Genomic DNA, 18425 nt, shown 5'->3' with positions numbered 1-18425 from the left:
ACAGTTGATGAGAAAAATCCCAAATGAATTAAGCAGATATTAGCTTTACTTTTTTGTGGAGGTATAATTATGAAATAAGAAGTTGAAGTTAGTGTTGTACCTGCCATTTTCTAAAGGGATTTAGAGAAAAGGGTGGCAGGAAGAGGGAGGGAAAAATGATCGGATGAAGGGAGGAGGAAAGAAAAGAGGAGACACAGAAAGTGGAGAAAAAACACTGGTTCTTTTCATTTGGGAAAAGAGGAGTATGGATGCTATCACCTTTATTACTGGTATTTATTTAGCACTTACTATGTGTAGAGATCTATACTAAACACTTGAGAGAGTACGGTACTACAGAGGTGGTAGAAACGTTTCCTCTTCCTGCTCCTCCTCATGTGTCACTGCCGATTAGCTACTCCAGACTTGATGCACCAGGGAGTGGATTTTCCTCTTGTACAGTTCACGAGTCACCTGGTGCAGAGGCCTAATTTGTGCCATGCCCTGCCCTGATACTTCCCTGCCTGATGTGCAGCTTACTGTTGCTGCTAGCAGTGTTTGACTGGAAGGCACGAGAGCGGTTCTTGTCCCGATGCCCATGGTGGCTGAGGTCCCTTTTCTGCCTGACTCAGCTTGGCCTGCTCTGAAGCTTCTGCTTGGTGATTGATGGCAGCAGATGGGAGGGGAGAAGGGAGTAGCTAGAGCAGCTCCAGGGCATCCTGCCATCTGGTCAGAACGATGGAAAGCCCATCAGTCCCTGGAATGGGTAAGAATTGTGATATTTATTAAGTGCTTACTCTGTGTAAAGCACTGTACAAAGCACTGGAGTAATAATATAATAATTATGGTATTTGTTAAGTGCTTACTATGTTCCAAGCACTGTTCTAAGTGCTGGGATAGCTACAAGGTAATGTTTGTCCCATGTGGGGCTCACAGTCTCAAACCCCATTTAGCAGAAGAGGTAACTTAGGTACAGAGATGTGAAGTGACTTTCCCAAGGTCACACAGCAAAGTGGCCGAGCCAGGATTAGAACCCACAACTGACTCCCAAGCCCGTGCCCTTGCCCCTAGGATCAGGTCCCACATGGGGTCAGGTCTACTCATGGATGTGAGTAGAAGGAACTACAGGTATTGAATCCCCTTTTGTAGATGCAGGAACTGAGATGCAGAGAAGTCCTGTGACTTGCCCAGGATCACACAACAGACATGTGGCAGAACTGGGATTAGAACTCAGGTCTTATGACTTCCAGGCCTGTTTTCTTTCCTGTAGGCCTCGCTAGTCCTTTTGGCAAGAGCAAGGAGAGGAGCCTCCATCTTAGTTTCCCTTGCCCCCTTTCTGGCTCAAACGGGTAGGGTGGCCAGCTACTTCCTGTGCAGAAAGCTGTGGGGGTGAAGCTATTGACATCCCCCTCATGGTGCTGAATCTGAAGGAGAATCTATTTGACAGCCACATTTGGGATCAAAAAGAGCTAGGGCTGTGGCTGACCCTTGAGGTAGCTCACCGTGTATAGACCTTGAAGCAGTCTCGAGCCTGGTAAGTACTGTCCATCATCATCGATGGTACGTTTGAGCACTTACTGTGCGCAGAGCACTGTACTAAGCACTTGGGAGAATACAGTAATGCAAGAGTTAGTAGACACATTCCCTGACTGCAACGAATTTACAGGCAGATTTACAGCTTAACTATCTAAGGCTTAGGTTTTTTTTGTCTTTAGTTGTTCAGGGGAGGAAAGCGGTCTGCTAATTCTTTTGTATTGCACTCTCCCAAGTGCCTAGTACACTGGAGTTTTTTGAGGACTTGGGAGACATGCCCTGAACGTTTTTGAAGCATGAATCAGTGGTATTCATTGAGCACTTACTGTGTGCAGTGCACTGTACCGAACGCTTGGGAAAGTACAATAAAACCAAGTTGGTAGGTGTGCTCAAAGTTTCAAGAGCAAAGATCATCCATCATTTTTGAAGGGAGGGTCCATCATAATTTGCTAATATATCTACAAATTTTTTTTCCTAAATACCTTCCGGCTCCTTACGCCCTAATTTTTTTCATTACTTTTCTTTAAATGCTTATGTATAAGGCATATTTTTCTATTCATCCTGTAGGTCTAGCATTTTTAAAAATCTAGTTTATTCACAATGATTTCTATCCATGTTTAAAGCCATAATATTTCTTTGTAGGGAACTAAGTATTATAAATCAAAGAGCTCTTTGTCTCCATATGCTGTGTGGTCAGTAGGTGTGTCTGGCATTTGGAAGACAGGAAACTCAACACAGAGCAAACCAGAAGAGTGATTGAATCTGCCCCCAATTCTCCTTGGTACGACATGAGATCCAAATCTGGAATGACATAGATAATAGTGGGAGATTCATAAGGAGACATTTGGTTTTCATTAGGTTAGCTGAAAAAGCATCTTCCAGGCAGGAGTCAAGTGATATAGACTGTAAGCTTGTTGTGGGCAGAGAACCTGTGTACCAACTCGATTGTACTGAGCTCTTCCAAGTGCTTAGTACAGTGCTGTGCACACAAAGTGCTTAGTAAATACCACTGATTGATCAGTTACCTCATCTGTAAAATGCGGATTAACCCTGTGAGCCCCACGTGGGACAACCTGATTACCTTGTATCTACCCCAGCGCTTAGAACAGTGCTTGGTACATAGTAAGCGCTTAACAAATACCATCATCATTATTATTATTATTGTCTGTGTTCAAGTCCAAGCTCTTGTCACTGGTTTGTTCGTTTGGCTGGATAAATCACTTGACCTCTTTTGGGATTCAGTTTCCTCATCGGTAAAATAAGGATAATTATACCTGCCCTCCCTTTCTCATGGGGATTTTGTTAGCATGAAAGAAGATCATTGATATAAAATCATTTTGAAAAAATTAAAGAGCTCCAAAAATTCAAGTACAGGTACAATAAGCAGCTTTCCTCACCCTTAGTTCTCTCCCTTGAGTGCTTTTTATGTCCTTTTCATTAGCTTCTAGAACAAAGAAATACTCTGAGAAATTGAGGTTCATGACCTTCTCATCCATAAATCTTATTTAGTCCAGATGTCAGTGCATTTACAGAAGATGGCAACATTATGCTATTAAGCTGTTAGACTGTGTCCAGGGTTAGTTTTGTTTCAAATCACTGCTTCCTCTTTGAAATACCCTGAAGATATTCCCAAGTAAGTAACTCATTAGCACACTGGTGAGTCTCTACCCTTTGTAACCTGAAAATGACCCGAGGCTAAGAACAGCTTTACCTCTTGTTTGTTTTAGTCTTTGAGTATTGCTGTTTGTTATTTCCCATAAATATCTTATATTTTGCAAAATCCTTTACCCAAGTTCAGCTTATTAAAAGGCTTTTGGCTTACTAATAATACTGAAGTACACTTTTTGGTATATGCCAGTTATGCAGTGAATATGGTCCATATCATTTGGAAAATTTTGTAGAAATCTGCAGAACCAAGAGCAATTGGCTATGTGGGTGGAAACACTCAACCCCTCTCCCCCTCACTTTGGAGTCATTACATTCCCCTACTAGGTCCTTGTGAATATGGACAGCTCTTCCCAACAGAGTGGTTGGACAGCCAGAGCTGATGAGGGAGGCTGAGTATTTAAAATCAAATATGAGAAATAAGATATCTAAAACCGTTTATCAATACCAGATGAGCCATACCATACCAGCAATAAATTGGATTGTGTATTTTAAAATTACATAAATGGTCACTTTACCAGCAGCTGATGATGAGGGATAATAATAATAATGTTGGTATTTGTTAAGTACTTACTACGTGCAGAGCACTGTTCTAAGCACTGGGGTAGATACAGGGTAATCAGGTTGTCCCACGTGAGGCTCACAGTTAATCCCCATTTTACAGATGAGGTATCTGAGGCACAGAGAAATTAAGTGACTTGCCCACAGTCACACAGCTGACCACAGCTGGGATTCTAACCCGTGACCTCTGACTCCCAAGCCCGGGCTCTTTCCACTGAGCCACAGTGGATCCGAATGAAGAATTGGTGATAGATGGAGGGACAGAGGTGGAGCAAAAATGACATTGGGGAATATGCAGCAAACCAGCACCTCCTGTTTTCCGTAAGAGCGACAATGGGTGAGGTCACCTGGAGAAAGCATCAGAGTTGAACATCAGACCAGAGACTCTGCTACTCTTTCCACAGTATCCTATCCCTGTAAGCTCTTTGTGGGCAGGGAAAGTGTCTACCAACTCGGTTGTATCGTACTCTCCCAAGCGGTTAGCACAGTGCTCTGCAGATGGTAAATGCTCAGTAAATACCATTGATGATGATGATGTTGGCTATGATGTATATCATTATCCTTGTCTTGTATTTATTGTTTCATCCTTATGTGTTTTGTTACTTGTTCCCTCTCCCCTCCCTTAGTCCTAGATTGTGAGTTCTTGAAGGCCAGGAACTATGTCTAAATTTTTACTAGTACATTTTTTCCGGGTGCTTTGCTTAATACAGTACTCTGTACAAGGAAAGTGTGTAGTAAGTTCCATTACTACCACTGATATATTTCAGAAGGTTAGGTGTTAAACAGAGGAGGAAATGTTAAGCATGGCTCCCTCGCAATATGGCCATGCCAACTGAAGTTTGAAATGGAAAATGCTTAGAGTTTAGACTCTCAAGAGATCTGTATTCTGGACTAAAGATCGTGTAGAGCAGATGGGTATTCCTAGAGTGGTCAGGGGCCATCCCAACACTCATTCAGGGGCCTGTCTTTAACAATAAGGTTCAATAAGAGAGCAGAGAAATCTATTTGAAGCTTAGTATGGTTCTTGGAGCATTGGGATGTACAGTCAACACACAACTTAATAACCTGCCTCCCTCTGCCATCACCCCAATCACCTCCCAAATAAAGGCAAGAGCAATCCTTATCCTTGTACCAGAATTTTATTTAAAATCTGCTTTTAGTCTTATTCAGCATCAAGTAACTCTGTCCAGAGCAACATTCCTTACTGGCTAATTAACCCCAGAGCATTCACCAACTATTTTTTTTTCCCCCAGTGCAGATGTTCCTGTAGGGGCTGGATGATAGATCCTTATCTGGAGATGGCTGAGCCATTACCTTCCTGATGACCATTCCTTTCCGCTCACTACTCTCCTCACCCCTCTCTTTTCCCCTGTCCTCTTCCTTCTTCTCTGCCCACTCTCCTCCCATGCCCTGTAACTCCTTCTTGAATGTAATTCCGATTATCTAATACGCTTTCTCAAAAATCTGAAGTGGCTTTGTTTCCTTTTTTTTTTGAAGAGGTAGGGATTAGTTGGAGAATGCCACTTAGACTATGTGACTTTGTAGGCGGGAGAGGCCTGTCTGGGCATTTTTGAGGTGGCAAGGGGCCAGGTGTGAGCAGTGGGTAAGAAGCCAAAGAGCCAGAATTTGCAGATTAGGGGTGGGGAACAAGTAGTACAAGCTTGGGTGTAGTGGAATTGAGAGCGAGAAATAAGGAGATAGCTGGTAAAGAGTTTAAAGTCGAAGGATTTAGAGAGACTTTTGTTTTGGTAGAGAGAACTTGTAACTGTTGGAGATTTTTGAGGGAGTGAATAATGTGTTATGAATGTCAGTTTAAGATGACCCGAGTAGCTCTATTTAGCTGGATTGATGAGGGAAGACTTTGGAGGCAGAGAGCCCCTAAGGAAACTTTTTACCACAATCTAAGATGTGGGAAAAGGGTGGGACTCACTCCTGTTGTGGGGGAGGAATGCGTCTGTTTAATGTTATAGTGTACTCTCTCAAATGCTTAGTACAGTGCTCTGCACACGGTAAGTGCTCAATAAATACGACTGAATGAATGAATGCTTCTTTAGCCCTCAAGACAGGGCCTCCACCTTATCCTGGAGACCTGGATCCTGGAGTCTCACCGGCTTCACCAGATTGAGGCAGACTGGTTTCAAAGGTCCAACTCCAGGGCTGTTCATTCTTCGCTTTGGTACACTATTTGGGCAGAATCCTTCAAGATGATAGGTCAGATGATGTTCTTAAGTGCCTGCAGTTTTTATAACCCTGCCATAAATTAAACCCTTCAACTGAGTGAAGGAAGATCAGATAGGGACCCCAGGGAGGGCCCTAATCCAGTCAGAGGTAGTTGAGGAAGTCCTCACCCTGGTCATGTCCCTGTTTGGTCTACCCTGCCACAGACCTCCCCACTTCTCACCCTGTGCAACATTCAGTCTTAGCATGATGGCAGGAGCAGTGGGAGCGCCTTTAAATCCCTTTGTCAGCCCTGTGTACTGCTGTGAGCCTGATTGTTCATCCCTGAGGATTTCTGACCTCAAAATTGATATGTCTTAAATCTACTCAGGAGGATGATTGCAAATACACAGTGGCTTTACAGACTTTGAATCGATTCACATAAAATAAATCACCTATTTAATAAAGTCATAAAAGGATATAGCTCCTTTCTTTAGTTCATGGAAGTCTTGATTACAGTATATCAATATTACATTGCATACAGTATGTGCTCAATAACTAGCATTGATTGTTAACTCTATTTTTAAAGCTTTTTTTTTTACATCTTCACCATATATAAAGTGTTTTAACAGAGGGAAAAACAGTGATTATAAAAAACATTCGTCAGGCTAAAATGGATTTCATTTTTGTCTTACAGGTGCAGATGAGATTGTTGCAATTATGATCGGCTACCTGAAGGGCAAAAAAACTTTGGATTTAATTAAGCAAGGCATCCAAGTAACTATGATCATCGAAGTTGGGAAAAAACACGGTCCTTGGATGAATCAATATTCGATCTTCTTTGTCTCTGTGTCCCTCTTCATCGTTGCAGCAGCAACTGTGGGCTACTTTATCTTTTATTTTGCTCGCAGACTGAGGAATGCAAGAGCTCAGAACAGGAGACAGGTTTGTAATAGAGGTCATTTTTTTAAACTTATTCATTTAGATTTTGGTTATCTGAATATCTTCTGAAACTTTTAAGAGGCTTTTCTCCCCATCCTAGTACTTATCACAGTGGCTCATGGGTTATGTGCCAGTGGGTCGCGGAAAATTAACCAGCTTCTATCGTCATTCTTTTAAATGATGATGATGGCATTTGTTAAGCGCTTACTATGTGCTGAACACTATTCTAAGCGCTGGGGTAGATACAAGGTAATCAGGTTGTCCCACATTGGGCTCAAAGTCTCAATCCCCATTTTACAGATGAGGTAACTGAGGCACAGAGAAGTCAAGTGACTTGCCCAAAGTCACACAGCTGATCAGTGGTGAAGCCGGGATTAGAACCCATGACCTCTGACTCCCAAGCCTGAGCTCTATCCACTGTGCCACACTGCTTCTCTCTTCCCTTTGTCAGTTGTGAAATAGAATCATTTGTATTTATTGAGCTTTTACTGTGTGCAGAGCACTGAACTCAGCACTTGGGAGAGTACAGTATAACAGATTTGGTATATATGTTCCCTTCCTTCAAGGAACTTATAGTCTAGAGTGTCTAGATTCTCACTAACGAGTCATTTAGCACTGAAGTGGGCTACTCTGTTTGGTTTACTACTCTACCAAGATGGAATAATATTTCTACTTTGCTTCCTTTGAGACTCCTTACCAGTTAGTGGTACTGTCTATCATAAGGGGCATCTTGGCGTTCTTGCTGTCCTTCCTCTTTGCCACAGCTCTCCGGATTTCAGTGTGAAAGTTTCCAAGATAGAGGAGCAAAAAATAATGGTGGGCGTGAGAATTTTTTTTCATGGAAATAATTGCACTCACTGCGTGCCATGCCATGGTAGATATAAGATAATCAGGTCCCACATGGGGCTTACAGTCTAAGTAGAAGGAAGAACAGGTAATGAGTGCCTATTTTACAGATGAGGGAACTGAGGCACAGAGAAGTTAAATGACTTGCCCAAGGTCAAACAGCAGGTATGTGGCTAAACTGGGATCAGAACCCAGGCTCTGACTCCCAGGCCTGTACTTTTTCCACTAGGCCCTGCTGCTTCTCGTGGTTTGGGATGAATTTTAAAGTGATTAGGACACCTAAAAGCATTTACACTGAAGTAATGAATGTAACCAACTAGACAGTTAAAGGAAACTGTTCTCATCACTTTATAAGTAATTGCTTTTAAGGCTGGCTACAGGTTCAGTGTATTTACTTGCTGCTTAGCATTATGGTTAGGATTCCTGTATCAGGGCCTAGGACAATTCTATGTTGTGTTACTGTTTAACATTTATATTGCACCACTTTTATTTTTGGGGTTGGAAAGAAATATGTGTCCTCATGACCGGCCATTCAGAGGTTAGAATTTATGATGGAAGGGAGTAAGTGTGATAGTCAAGGTTAGTTACTCATGCTACAAATGCTATTAAAAAAAGGTAGTATGACCTAAACAGTCAACACATGGAAAAGCTTGGAAAAAACCTTTGCCTGATGTTTTTCACGACTCATGTAGCTCTATGCATATCTTTTACCTAAGACTATCATCTTTCTTCACAGGAGGTTGTGGATACTAGTAAGTAATCTTTTGTACCATGCTTTTCAGATATTAAGCTAAATATTCCTGGATAGCATGGAAGCTTGCTTTATATTATCTAGAGTAGTTTTTGAAGGGTTTCTCTTGATACTTCAGTGGATTATGCCGGCATTTTACCTTTTGAAAGCAAGGGGAAAGTATAGTGTAGACCCTCTATTTACATTTTTTGGGAGATTTGGAGGAGTTAGTTCTCTGGTTTTTCTTCTATGTCCTTTCTTCCTCCAGCTACAATCTGATTATGATTGTTCTCAACAAGAGCTCATAAATTTCCCTGAAGGAGATGATGATGGAGTCTCCTGCTGAGAATTATGGATTAACATCAGTCCTGAGACCTCAGGAACAAATATCTGAATACGGTGATAGAGTTATGATGGTTTAGGCAGCTGCTCCTACAATCTGTCATCTCTGCTAATCATGTTCCCGCTGGGGCATGGAGGGCAATGACTAAGCCCTGCAGGGAAAGATGCAACATGATGCAGAATGTACACCAATAGTTTCTAAGTGTTCAGGATGAAGTAATTTGTGGTGGAAATAATTGCAGCAGAGAGCTGATGCTGTGCTGTAATGCCATAACCCAGCTGGCAGTGACCTCCATGGCTGCTGAGGCCTTCACCATCCCTGTCACCTGCCTGAATTCAGTGTTCCTGCTGGACCTGTCCACGTTGCACAATGCCCTGGGTGGTTTGCTCATACACCTTCACTGCTGATGGTGTTCCCCTACTTGTGAAGTGAGGACTAGAACCCTGATTTCCCAATTTCCAGTGTCATTCTCTTTCTGCTGAATTAACAGAAGGGGGGTGCTCTAAAAAAGATGCTATTCAATTGATGTATTACCATTACACCTTATTGTCTGGGCACTTTTCATTGGGCACATATGCACTTTTTAAAAGAAGTGTTAAAAGTCCAGCAATGCTACTTCCAGATCTGAAATCCCAAATCCTACATGGGTAAGTTATGGTATTTCTTGTTACCTATGTGCTAAGCCCTGTGTTAAGTGTTGGGATGTAGACTGGAGGGTCTAGACTGAAAGCTTGGATGGGCAGGGAACGAGTCTACCAACTCTGTTATATGGTACTCTTCCACGCACTTAATACAATAATCTGCACACAGGAAGCATTCAATAAATACGATAAGTGAAGAGTGAATTCAAGATAAACCGTTCAAGCACTCTCCTTCTCTGCAGTGTGGCAGTGCACTTTTGTTCCCAAGGAATTAAGTGTTTAATCAGGCTGAGTTTAGAAGTGGAAGTCCCAGTTGTCCTTTGTCCCAGTTGTCCTAGATTTGGAGGCAGATAATGGCTTGGGATTTGTTTGGTCAAGATCTGAAGGCTAGAAAGAGACTAGAGGCCAATGATATGCTGCAGCTGTGGTACCCACTGTGTATTGGTCATGATCATTTTCTACTGTAATGAGTTGGATTAGGTTCTTCGAAACTCCACCAACCATTAAAAAAAACACAACACTTTGAGGAAGAAGCTTCTAGTTGTTAAAAATCACTCTCCTCCCATTTTTTTATCTATTGATATGTAAAGGGAAATCTAAAGGCAGGGTAATAATAATAATAATGATAATAATGGTACTCATTAAGCACTTACTATGTGCCAAGCACTGTTCTAAACACTAGAGGAGATTCAAGTTAGGTGGGACACTGTTCCTGTCACACACAGGGCTTAATCCCCATTTTACAGATGAGGTAACTGAGGCCCAGAGAAGTGGAGTAACTTGGCCAAGGTCGCACAGCAGACAATGTAACACAACGATTTAACATCATGTATTTACGCAGCGTGGCTCAGTGGAAAGAGCCTGGGATTCAGAGTCAGAGGCCATGGGTTCGATTCCCAGCTCTGCCACTTGTCAGCTGTGTGACTGTGGGCAAGTCACTTCACTTCTCTGTGCCTCAGTTACCTCATCTGTAAAATGGGGATTAACTGTGAGCCTCACGTGGGACAACCTGATCACCCCATATCTACCCCAGCGCTTAGAACAGTCCTCTGCACATAGTAAGCACTTAACAAATACCAACATTATTATTATTATTATTAGATATGAATGTAGGAGAAGAAGGTGTTCTACCGGTCAGTGAGTGGTATTTAATGAGCACTCATTCAGTGCTGCATCATACTTAGCCCTTGGGAAGGTGAAACAGCAGCAAGATAAAAATTTCCTGTCCTGTAGGATACAGTCTAATGGGGAGACTGATAAAAATTATTTAAAGATTGTGAAAGCCAGAGGAAGAATAACGATGAGCAAAAGCATCAGGATGAAACAGCTAAGCAATAACCAAATGTCACATGCGATATTTGACTTAAAGTAGTCCTTTCTGCCGTCAGAGCGGAACTATCACTGAGGTTACCGGAGCCAGGGATGCCAGTTGATCAGTGGTATTTGAGTGCTCACTGTGTGCAGAGCACTGGACTGAGTGCTTGGTAGAACACAATAAAGGAGGTAGAAATGTTCCCTGAATTCAAAGATCTTTCAAGTCTAGAATAGGAGGTAGATATTAAAATCAATTAAAGTAAATTGCTGCAGTTCCCATTGCTAGGGGAGGGTCTGACAAGAGGGGGATCTATCTCCTGCTCTGCTTTATCTTAGGAGCCCTTAAGCCCCACTTTCAAAGTACCAAAACAGCAGAAGGATGATGCTAGACTCACTTGCTTTGTGAGAAAAGGGCCACCTTGGAAAAACAAAAACAAATAAGTACTTAAGAGAAGCAAAAAGAACCCTTCTAATTTAGACATTCAGAAGGAGGTAGATCCTCCTTTCACATACTCTTTAAACTTTTCCATTTCTCCCATCTTCCCCCAACCCAACTTTTCTCTTTAAACCTTTTTTTTCTCCCACCTTCCCCTATCACAGCTTTGAATATTGTGTACATATTTCCCCATTTTAAATCACTCTAAATGAACGTCTCCTCCAGACTTGGTTGCAGGGCATATTCAGGAGTGGGGTGCAGCCTCTTCAAGGGACAACTTCTCATTTGGGGTAGAAGTTGCTCCTATCCCCACTGCATGTGGGGCCAATTAAGGCACAGCTTTGGGAGGCAGAAACATGGAATGGTAGCAGCAGATTTCATGGACATTGCCAGTTTTGGCCACCCATTGCCCATCTTGAGCATTTATGTATTTAATTCCTATGTCCTATTGTCAGCATTCACATATGAATGTATGCTTTTAATTTTTGTATGTTTCATTATATATGTATATGCATATTATACTTTATATAAATAGATACAAAGATACACTCTGCTTTTTCATTCCTGCTAGACCTTGAACTTCCTCCTCCCACTGTTTGTAAATAATTTTCTCATGTCTCATCTCTTTTAGAAAAGGGACTGTGTTTGTTTCCTTTGCTTGACTCTACATTAGAATACTTCATCCTTAAGCACCCGGGCAGTCAATAAAAACCATTATTTGATTAATGGAATATTTTTGGGCTGCACTAGCTGGAGTTATTTCCTCACAGGGCAGAGAAGGTGAAGCACTCAAGTGTCTTTCTTCTGTTCCGTATGATTCCAATTCGGGAAAACTGTCTGTACAGATAGTTGCAGTCTAGTTGGTGACAGATGACACATAGTTCATCTTGGGTTGAAGCACCTTGGGTGGACATCATCAACCGCACAGGGGACAGGGGCTTCTCTGCTTTAACCCTCTAAGTGTGGAAATTATCACTGTCTCAGACAGGCCCTTATGGGAGAAACCCATTAGCACAGCAAGGACCTAACCTGAAGTGCAAACAATGTGGCAAAGTGTGATGACCTTTGGTCACTCTAGACCCCTGGATAGAACCTGACCATCAGTAGCATCACTGTCAAAATGCAAAGGACACTGGGAACATGACTAGCTGGGGGCGAAAACATGCATCTGATGATGATGATGGCATTTGTTGAATGCTTACTATGTGCAAAGCACTGTTCTAAGCACTGGGGGGGATACAAGGTGATCAGGTTGTCCCACTTGGGGCTCACAGTCTTGATCCCCACGTAAAGTAAAAGATGAGGTAACTGAGGCCCAGAGAAGTGAAGTGACACTTCAAAGTCACTTCACAAAGTCACACAGCTGAAAAGTGGTGGATCCGGGATTAGAACCCATGGTACTTGGCAAGTCACTAGCAGTAGAATCAATTCTTCCAGACAGGTTCTCAATCCTGAATTTTCACACCCGAGGCTCATCCATTGTTTCTGAGGAGACTCCACTAATGTGTGTGTGTGTGTGTGTGTGTGTGTATGTGTGTTTGTGCGTGCATGCCTGTATGTATACACGGTACCCACAGTAAGTGCTCAATAAATACCATTGATTGATTTTTGTTTGCCTGGGTCTCTGCCTTTTTAAAACCATTTTTCTGGTTATTGCCCTGTCTTCTTTGAGTCAGTTTCTTTTTCATTATTACTGTCTATGGCCAAATATATCCTCCATTCCCTTTACCCTAGCCATGTCCTGTGTATGTGCTTGCTGCATTTGACTACATTTCTCCTGAACCATTTTCCATTGCTTCTCATCTCTCCTGCCTTGAGCCCTCCAGCATTTTTTGCTTCTCACCTAATAAAGCTCTTTCTCTGTCTCGCCTCATTTCTGGCTTCTAATCTGTATATGTTTGCATTTCCAAATGATTCACGGCAAATTTCACTCACGTTTTAGAGAACAGATCCATAGTTCACCTTTCATTCCTATTTCATCTCTACTTCTTTTACAGGACATACAGAGTTGGAATCTTACTGCCATTATTGGGTAATTTTTGATATAAGGAAGCAGCATGGTTTAGTGGATAGAGAGAACACAGACCTAGGAGTCAGAGGGACATGGGTTCTAATTCCGGCTCCACCAGGTGTGCTGAGTGACCTTGGGCAAGTCACTTAAATTCTCTGGATCTCAGTTACCTCAACTGTAAAATGGGGTTTAAGAGTGTAAACCCCATATGGGACAGGGACTGTGTCCAACCTGATTAACTAGTACTTAGAACAGTGCTTGACACATAGTAAGCGCTTAACAAGTACCATAATAATAATAATAATCATTAATATGTTGAACTGCAGGTTGAATAGACGTCTCCAAAAGGTTTTTAGCAAAAAAATTGTTTTGAATCTGATATTAAATTGATTAAAGGAACCCTTGCATGCCTGACCTTCGGTATGACTTGCTTCTTAGACTCACGATGTGAATTTTCTTACATATATTTTTAATTTTTTTGGTTAGAGACAATTAAAAGCAGATGCCAAAAAAGCTATTGGAAAGCTTCAGCTACGAACACTGAAACAAGGAGACAAGGTATTTTAATGTTTTGAAGTATCCTTTCTCTGAAGCAGTCTTAACAAATCTTTCTAAATGATAATTTTCTTCAGAATTCATATTGCATTGGACTGCCACTTAATATTGGTGTCTCAGTGGAACTTTGTCCTCTTCACTTTTTAAGATCCTACAAAGGTAGCATACAGCATTCATTTAATGAAAAGTGTGCCACAGAGTTTTCCAGGAAACTTTGTTGCAAGAAAAATTCTGTGAGTTGCAACACTTCATAATAGTTTATGTAAAAAAGATTGTAATTAAATCAGTGTTTTGTGTTGCTTGAAATTGTATCACTTGAAGCTCAAAATTTTTGTTCCTATCATTTGATGAATGAATAGATTCACTGGTTTATCAACATTTTGTGCAGGGCAAACAATCACATGATAATTTGCTGATTTTTCTCTGAATCCTGATGTTTATTTTATGCGTCAGAATAAAAATGACTGCTTATTCCCAGGAAACTGGACCTGATGGAGATAACTGTGCTGTGTGTATTGAAGTGTACCGACCTAATGATGTAGTACGCATCTTAACCTGCAAGTAGGTTTAATTTTCTTTTACATCTTAGATATATACGAACTGAACAGTAGACTGCTTGAAGCAACAATATTTAACTTGGTTTGTCCCAATTATTCCTATTATAACCTAGGTTATATCGATCATTTTCTCTGAAAGCTTGTTTTTTATTAAGATTTAAAGCAGGTGTTCATATCAAATTATTATTCTTTTTCAAGAACCTGAAGCACATGTTTTTCCAAAGAATATTGCTAATGCTATAATTAGAAATAAAATTAGTGGTAAATTGATCATTCAAACAGCAAACTTCCCTAATTAGATTATTGTATTGATTTTATTGATTTTCATAGTTTTTCAATGTTTTGCTTAGCTTCCATAAGTAGGAAAATATTGGGACATAAAAAATGAATTAGAGAAGCAATGTAGCCTAGTGGAAAGAGTACAAGCCTGGGAATAGATTTCTTGGGTTTTAATCCCAGCTCTGACACTTATCTGCTACTAGTCTTGGGGCAAGTCAGTTAACTTGTCTGTGCCTTAGTTTCTGCATTTGTAAAACGGGGATTGAATTCCTGATCTCCGTCCCTCTTTAGACTGTAAGTGCAGTGTGGGACAAAGACTCTCAGACCAAACGGATTATCGTTTACCTACCCCAGTGTTAATTACAATATTTGGAGCATAGTAAGCAGTTTACCCATAACACAATTATTATGTTTTGTATAGACCATGTCTTTTCAAAATGCCATACTGTTCTGGCTTCCTTATTCTTTTCTTTACAAGAAATTACCTTCATGTTTTAGAGGAAAATCGTATTTGTTTCTTATATAGTTGATATCTTTTATCAGAACCAAAAAGTTAAGATTGCCTTAAATACTCTCTAGGGAGACATCACTTATTAGTTATGATACTCTTTCTTAGCTCAGCTTACCTTAGAGTGCTGTCCATCATGTGATTGACAGTTTTAATATTAATTTAATTTAATTTCTTCCATCAGCCATCTTTTCCACAAGACATGCATTGACCCTTGGTTGTTAGAACATAGAACATGCCCAATGTGCAAATGTGACATACTCAAAGCTTTGGGAATTGAGGTAAGTCAACCTTCCTCATTTCAGGGTATTCATTAAGGTTCTTCAATTTTGTACTTAAAATTCTTCAATTTTCAAAGCTCAGTGTTGAACATGTCAGGCTCTTCTGATGTATTTACATCATCTATGTACTTAAGACAGTATACATCACCTTTGTACTTAAGACACTAAGATATTAAAAGGTTAGTGTTGAACTTGCAGCTCCCTTTTGATCAGGAGTGAAAAGGCTTAAGACCTTAAGGCTTAAGGAAAGCATCCCTTATATTCATTCATTCAATTGTATTCATTGAGCACTTACTGTGTGCAGAGCACTCCTCCTGGGATCACCACCAGCAAAAGATTTGATTTAGTTACCAGCTTGGGAGCAGCCGTCCCAAAAAATTAGAAATGGAATAGCCCAGTTAACCCAAAGAATCTTGGTAACAGTCTTATCTTGAAGCCATTTAGCCCCCAAACTATAGCTGGAGTGAAAGTGGCATGATGTGGCTTGCCAACTCAGCAGGGCACTGTTTGACCTGCATCTGAACAACAATATAGCTTTTTCTTTACTCAGCTTTCTGAGGCTTCATGAACTATTTTACACATGCCCCATTTTCTCCCTTATGTTCACAAAAAATTCTCAATTCTCTGTGAATTTTCTGCAACAGAGTGAACTGTTGTCTCTGACACAGAAACTGTACTAGATTGTAAGATCCTGTGGGCAGGTACTCACTGTTCTTTCACGTCTTCCATCTCAACGCTGAGCACTCTCCCACTTCCTGCCCCTAGCCTAACCAACAGATGGTAATTCTCCCCCCTTTAAAGCCTTATTAAAAGCATATCTCTTCCTAGAAGCCTTCTGAGACAAAGCCCTCATTTCCTCTTCTCCCACTCCCTTCTGCCTCACCCTTGCACTTGGATTTGCACCCTTTATGCACCTCTCCCTCAGGCCCACGGTACTTATGTTCATATCCATAATTTATTTCTATCAATATCCGTCTCCCCTTCTAAACTGTAAACTTATTGTAAGCAGGGAACGTGTCAACCAACTCTGATATATTGTATTAGGTTGTAATATTTCAAAGAATTTTAGTGGGTAACAAAGAGTCTAGATTGATGAAAGAAAAGAAGCCTGCAAGTGAAAGGACTAATTTGATTAAAAAGCTAATTGTTCCTTTAATAGTTTTAGAAATGGATTGTAAAATTTAGAAAAAGTAATGTATGGGACAACTTGTTTTTCCAAACATAATTAACTCTATAGAGATTAATTTTCTGGTTCTTAAGCATTTTTGAAGGTTCAAATGTTTCCTCCATGAGGTTAACAGGTGAAAGTACTAATGGTCTCTTTTTTTAAAAAAAAAATGATATTAAGTGCTCCTTATGTGCCAGGTACTGTACTAAACACTGAGGTAAATACAAGCTATTTAGGTTGGATGCAGTCCATGTCCCACATGGGGCTCACAGTCGTAATCCCCATTTTACAGATGAGGTACCTGAGGCACTGAGAAGTTAAGTGACTTGCCCAAGTCACACAGCAGACAAGTGGCAGAACCAGAATTAGAACCCAGGTCCTTCTGACTCCCAGGCCCCTGCATTGTCCACTAGGCCATGCTGCTTCTAAGTGAATAATAAAGCAGGTCTTTTAAATGAATAGTCAAGCAGGTGGCATTGTGTTTTTTCATGGTCCGTTTTCTCTCCGTAGGTGGATGTAGAAGATGGAACAAGGTCCTTACAGACACCAATTTCCACTGAAACCTCCAGTGCTGCTTCCCCTCATGAAGAGGATAATCGTAGTGAGACGGCATCATCTGGATATGCTTCTGTACAAGGAACAGACGAACCTCCAGTGGAGGAGCATGCTCAGTCAGAAAGTAAGAATGGTTATATTAGTGACATTAGTGGATATAGTAATCATCAAGATCATCCATCATGATTTATAAAAAGCACTGTAATAGGGAACATATAATAGAAGTTAAAGATATGTATAATAAGACAAACCCCTCCTTCGCTGCAGCATTTAAAATCAATTCAAGAGATTCCTAGCTCTCTTGAGGCACCTATCTGGTGGGTTGAGAACCTCAAGATGGAGAACAGTGTTGGTTCTTTTTAAGACTACAGTAATTATCTTGTTCTTCTTTTGGCGATTCTTGGGGGCAGGAAAACTTTTCAGCAGAAGCTTCTGACCTTTATACACTCAGTCAACTCGTACCTCTTCTTACCTTTGCTGCTCTTCCACTTCCTCTCACCGGGCACACTTTGCTCCTCTCACTCCAGCCTTGGTACTTGTGCTTTGTCCTTGTCTCACCACTGCCCTGTTGCTCACACCATCCATTCTATCTGGAGCTCCTTCCTCATTCCCATCCAACAGACCACTTCTCTCCCAACTTTCAAAGCCTGTCTGAAATCACAGCTCTCCCAGGAGGCCTTCCCTGATTTATCTCTCATCTCTCCATCCTATTTCTGCCTTCACTATACTTCAGCATTCTCTTGCTTCCCCCTACCCGAAACTTATTTTAGAATTTGTTTCCCTCATTGGGTTGTAAGCTCCTTGGTGGCCAAGATCATGTCTTCTGACTCTATTTTTCTAACCCATATGTGTCATATAATACTGTCTTCAGAGAAAGCAATCAGTTGTATTTATTGAGTGCTTACTATGTGCAGAGCACTCTACTAAACACTTGGGAAAGTACAATATAACAGAATTAGCAGACACATTCCCTGCCCATAATGAGCTTACTTCTTCCAATTCCATTCTTTCTTGCCACAATTATTTCTGTTTTTCCTCCCAGGATGTAGGGCTAGCCTCTGAGGGCTTTCCCAGGTGATGGGATTTTCTAGGTGTTAATAATGATAATAATAGTGGTATTTAAGTGCTTACTATGTTCCAGGCACTGTTCTAAGTGCTTGGGTTGATGCAAGCAAATCAGGTTGGACACAGTCCCTGTGCCATATAGGGCTCACAGTCAGTGTCCATTTTACAGATGGGTATAACCAAGGACTAGAGAAGGTAAGTGACTTTCCCAAGGCTACACAACAGACAAGGGATGGAGCTGGGATTAGAACAAAGGTCCTTCTGACTCCCAGGCCAATGCTGTATCCACTAGGCCATACTGC

At 41.1% G+C, this 18425-nt stretch overlaps 1 protein-coding gene across 2 annotated transcripts in view; it reads left to right on the top strand.

Moving 5' to 3' along the window:
• RNF128 (ring finger protein 128) overlaps positions 1–18425 on the top strand; it is a 64153-nt gene that overhangs the window by 39463 nt on the left and 6265 nt on the right. For both annotated transcript variants that reach the window (XM_007665898.3, XM_029067755.2), the window contains exons 2-6: positions 6590–6837; positions 13642–13713; positions 14189–14271; positions 15239–15335; positions 17014–17182. In XM_007665898.3, the coding sequence (XP_007664088.2) occupies positions 6590–6837; positions 13642–13713; positions 14189–14271; positions 15239–15335; positions 17014–17182 (669 nt within the window). The remainder of the gene's footprint in view (positions 1–6589; positions 6838–13641; positions 13714–14188; positions 14272–15238; positions 15336–17013; positions 17183–18425) is intronic.

This window comes from Ornithorhynchus anatinus, chromosome 6, assembly GCF_004115215.2.
Source record: "Ornithorhynchus anatinus isolate Pmale09 chromosome 6, mOrnAna1.pri.v4, whole genome shotgun sequence".
Lineage (NCBI taxonomy): Eukaryota > Metazoa > Chordata > Mammalia > Monotremata > Ornithorhynchidae > Ornithorhynchus > Ornithorhynchus anatinus.
This window is presented reverse-complemented; position numbering and strand designations above follow the sequence as displayed.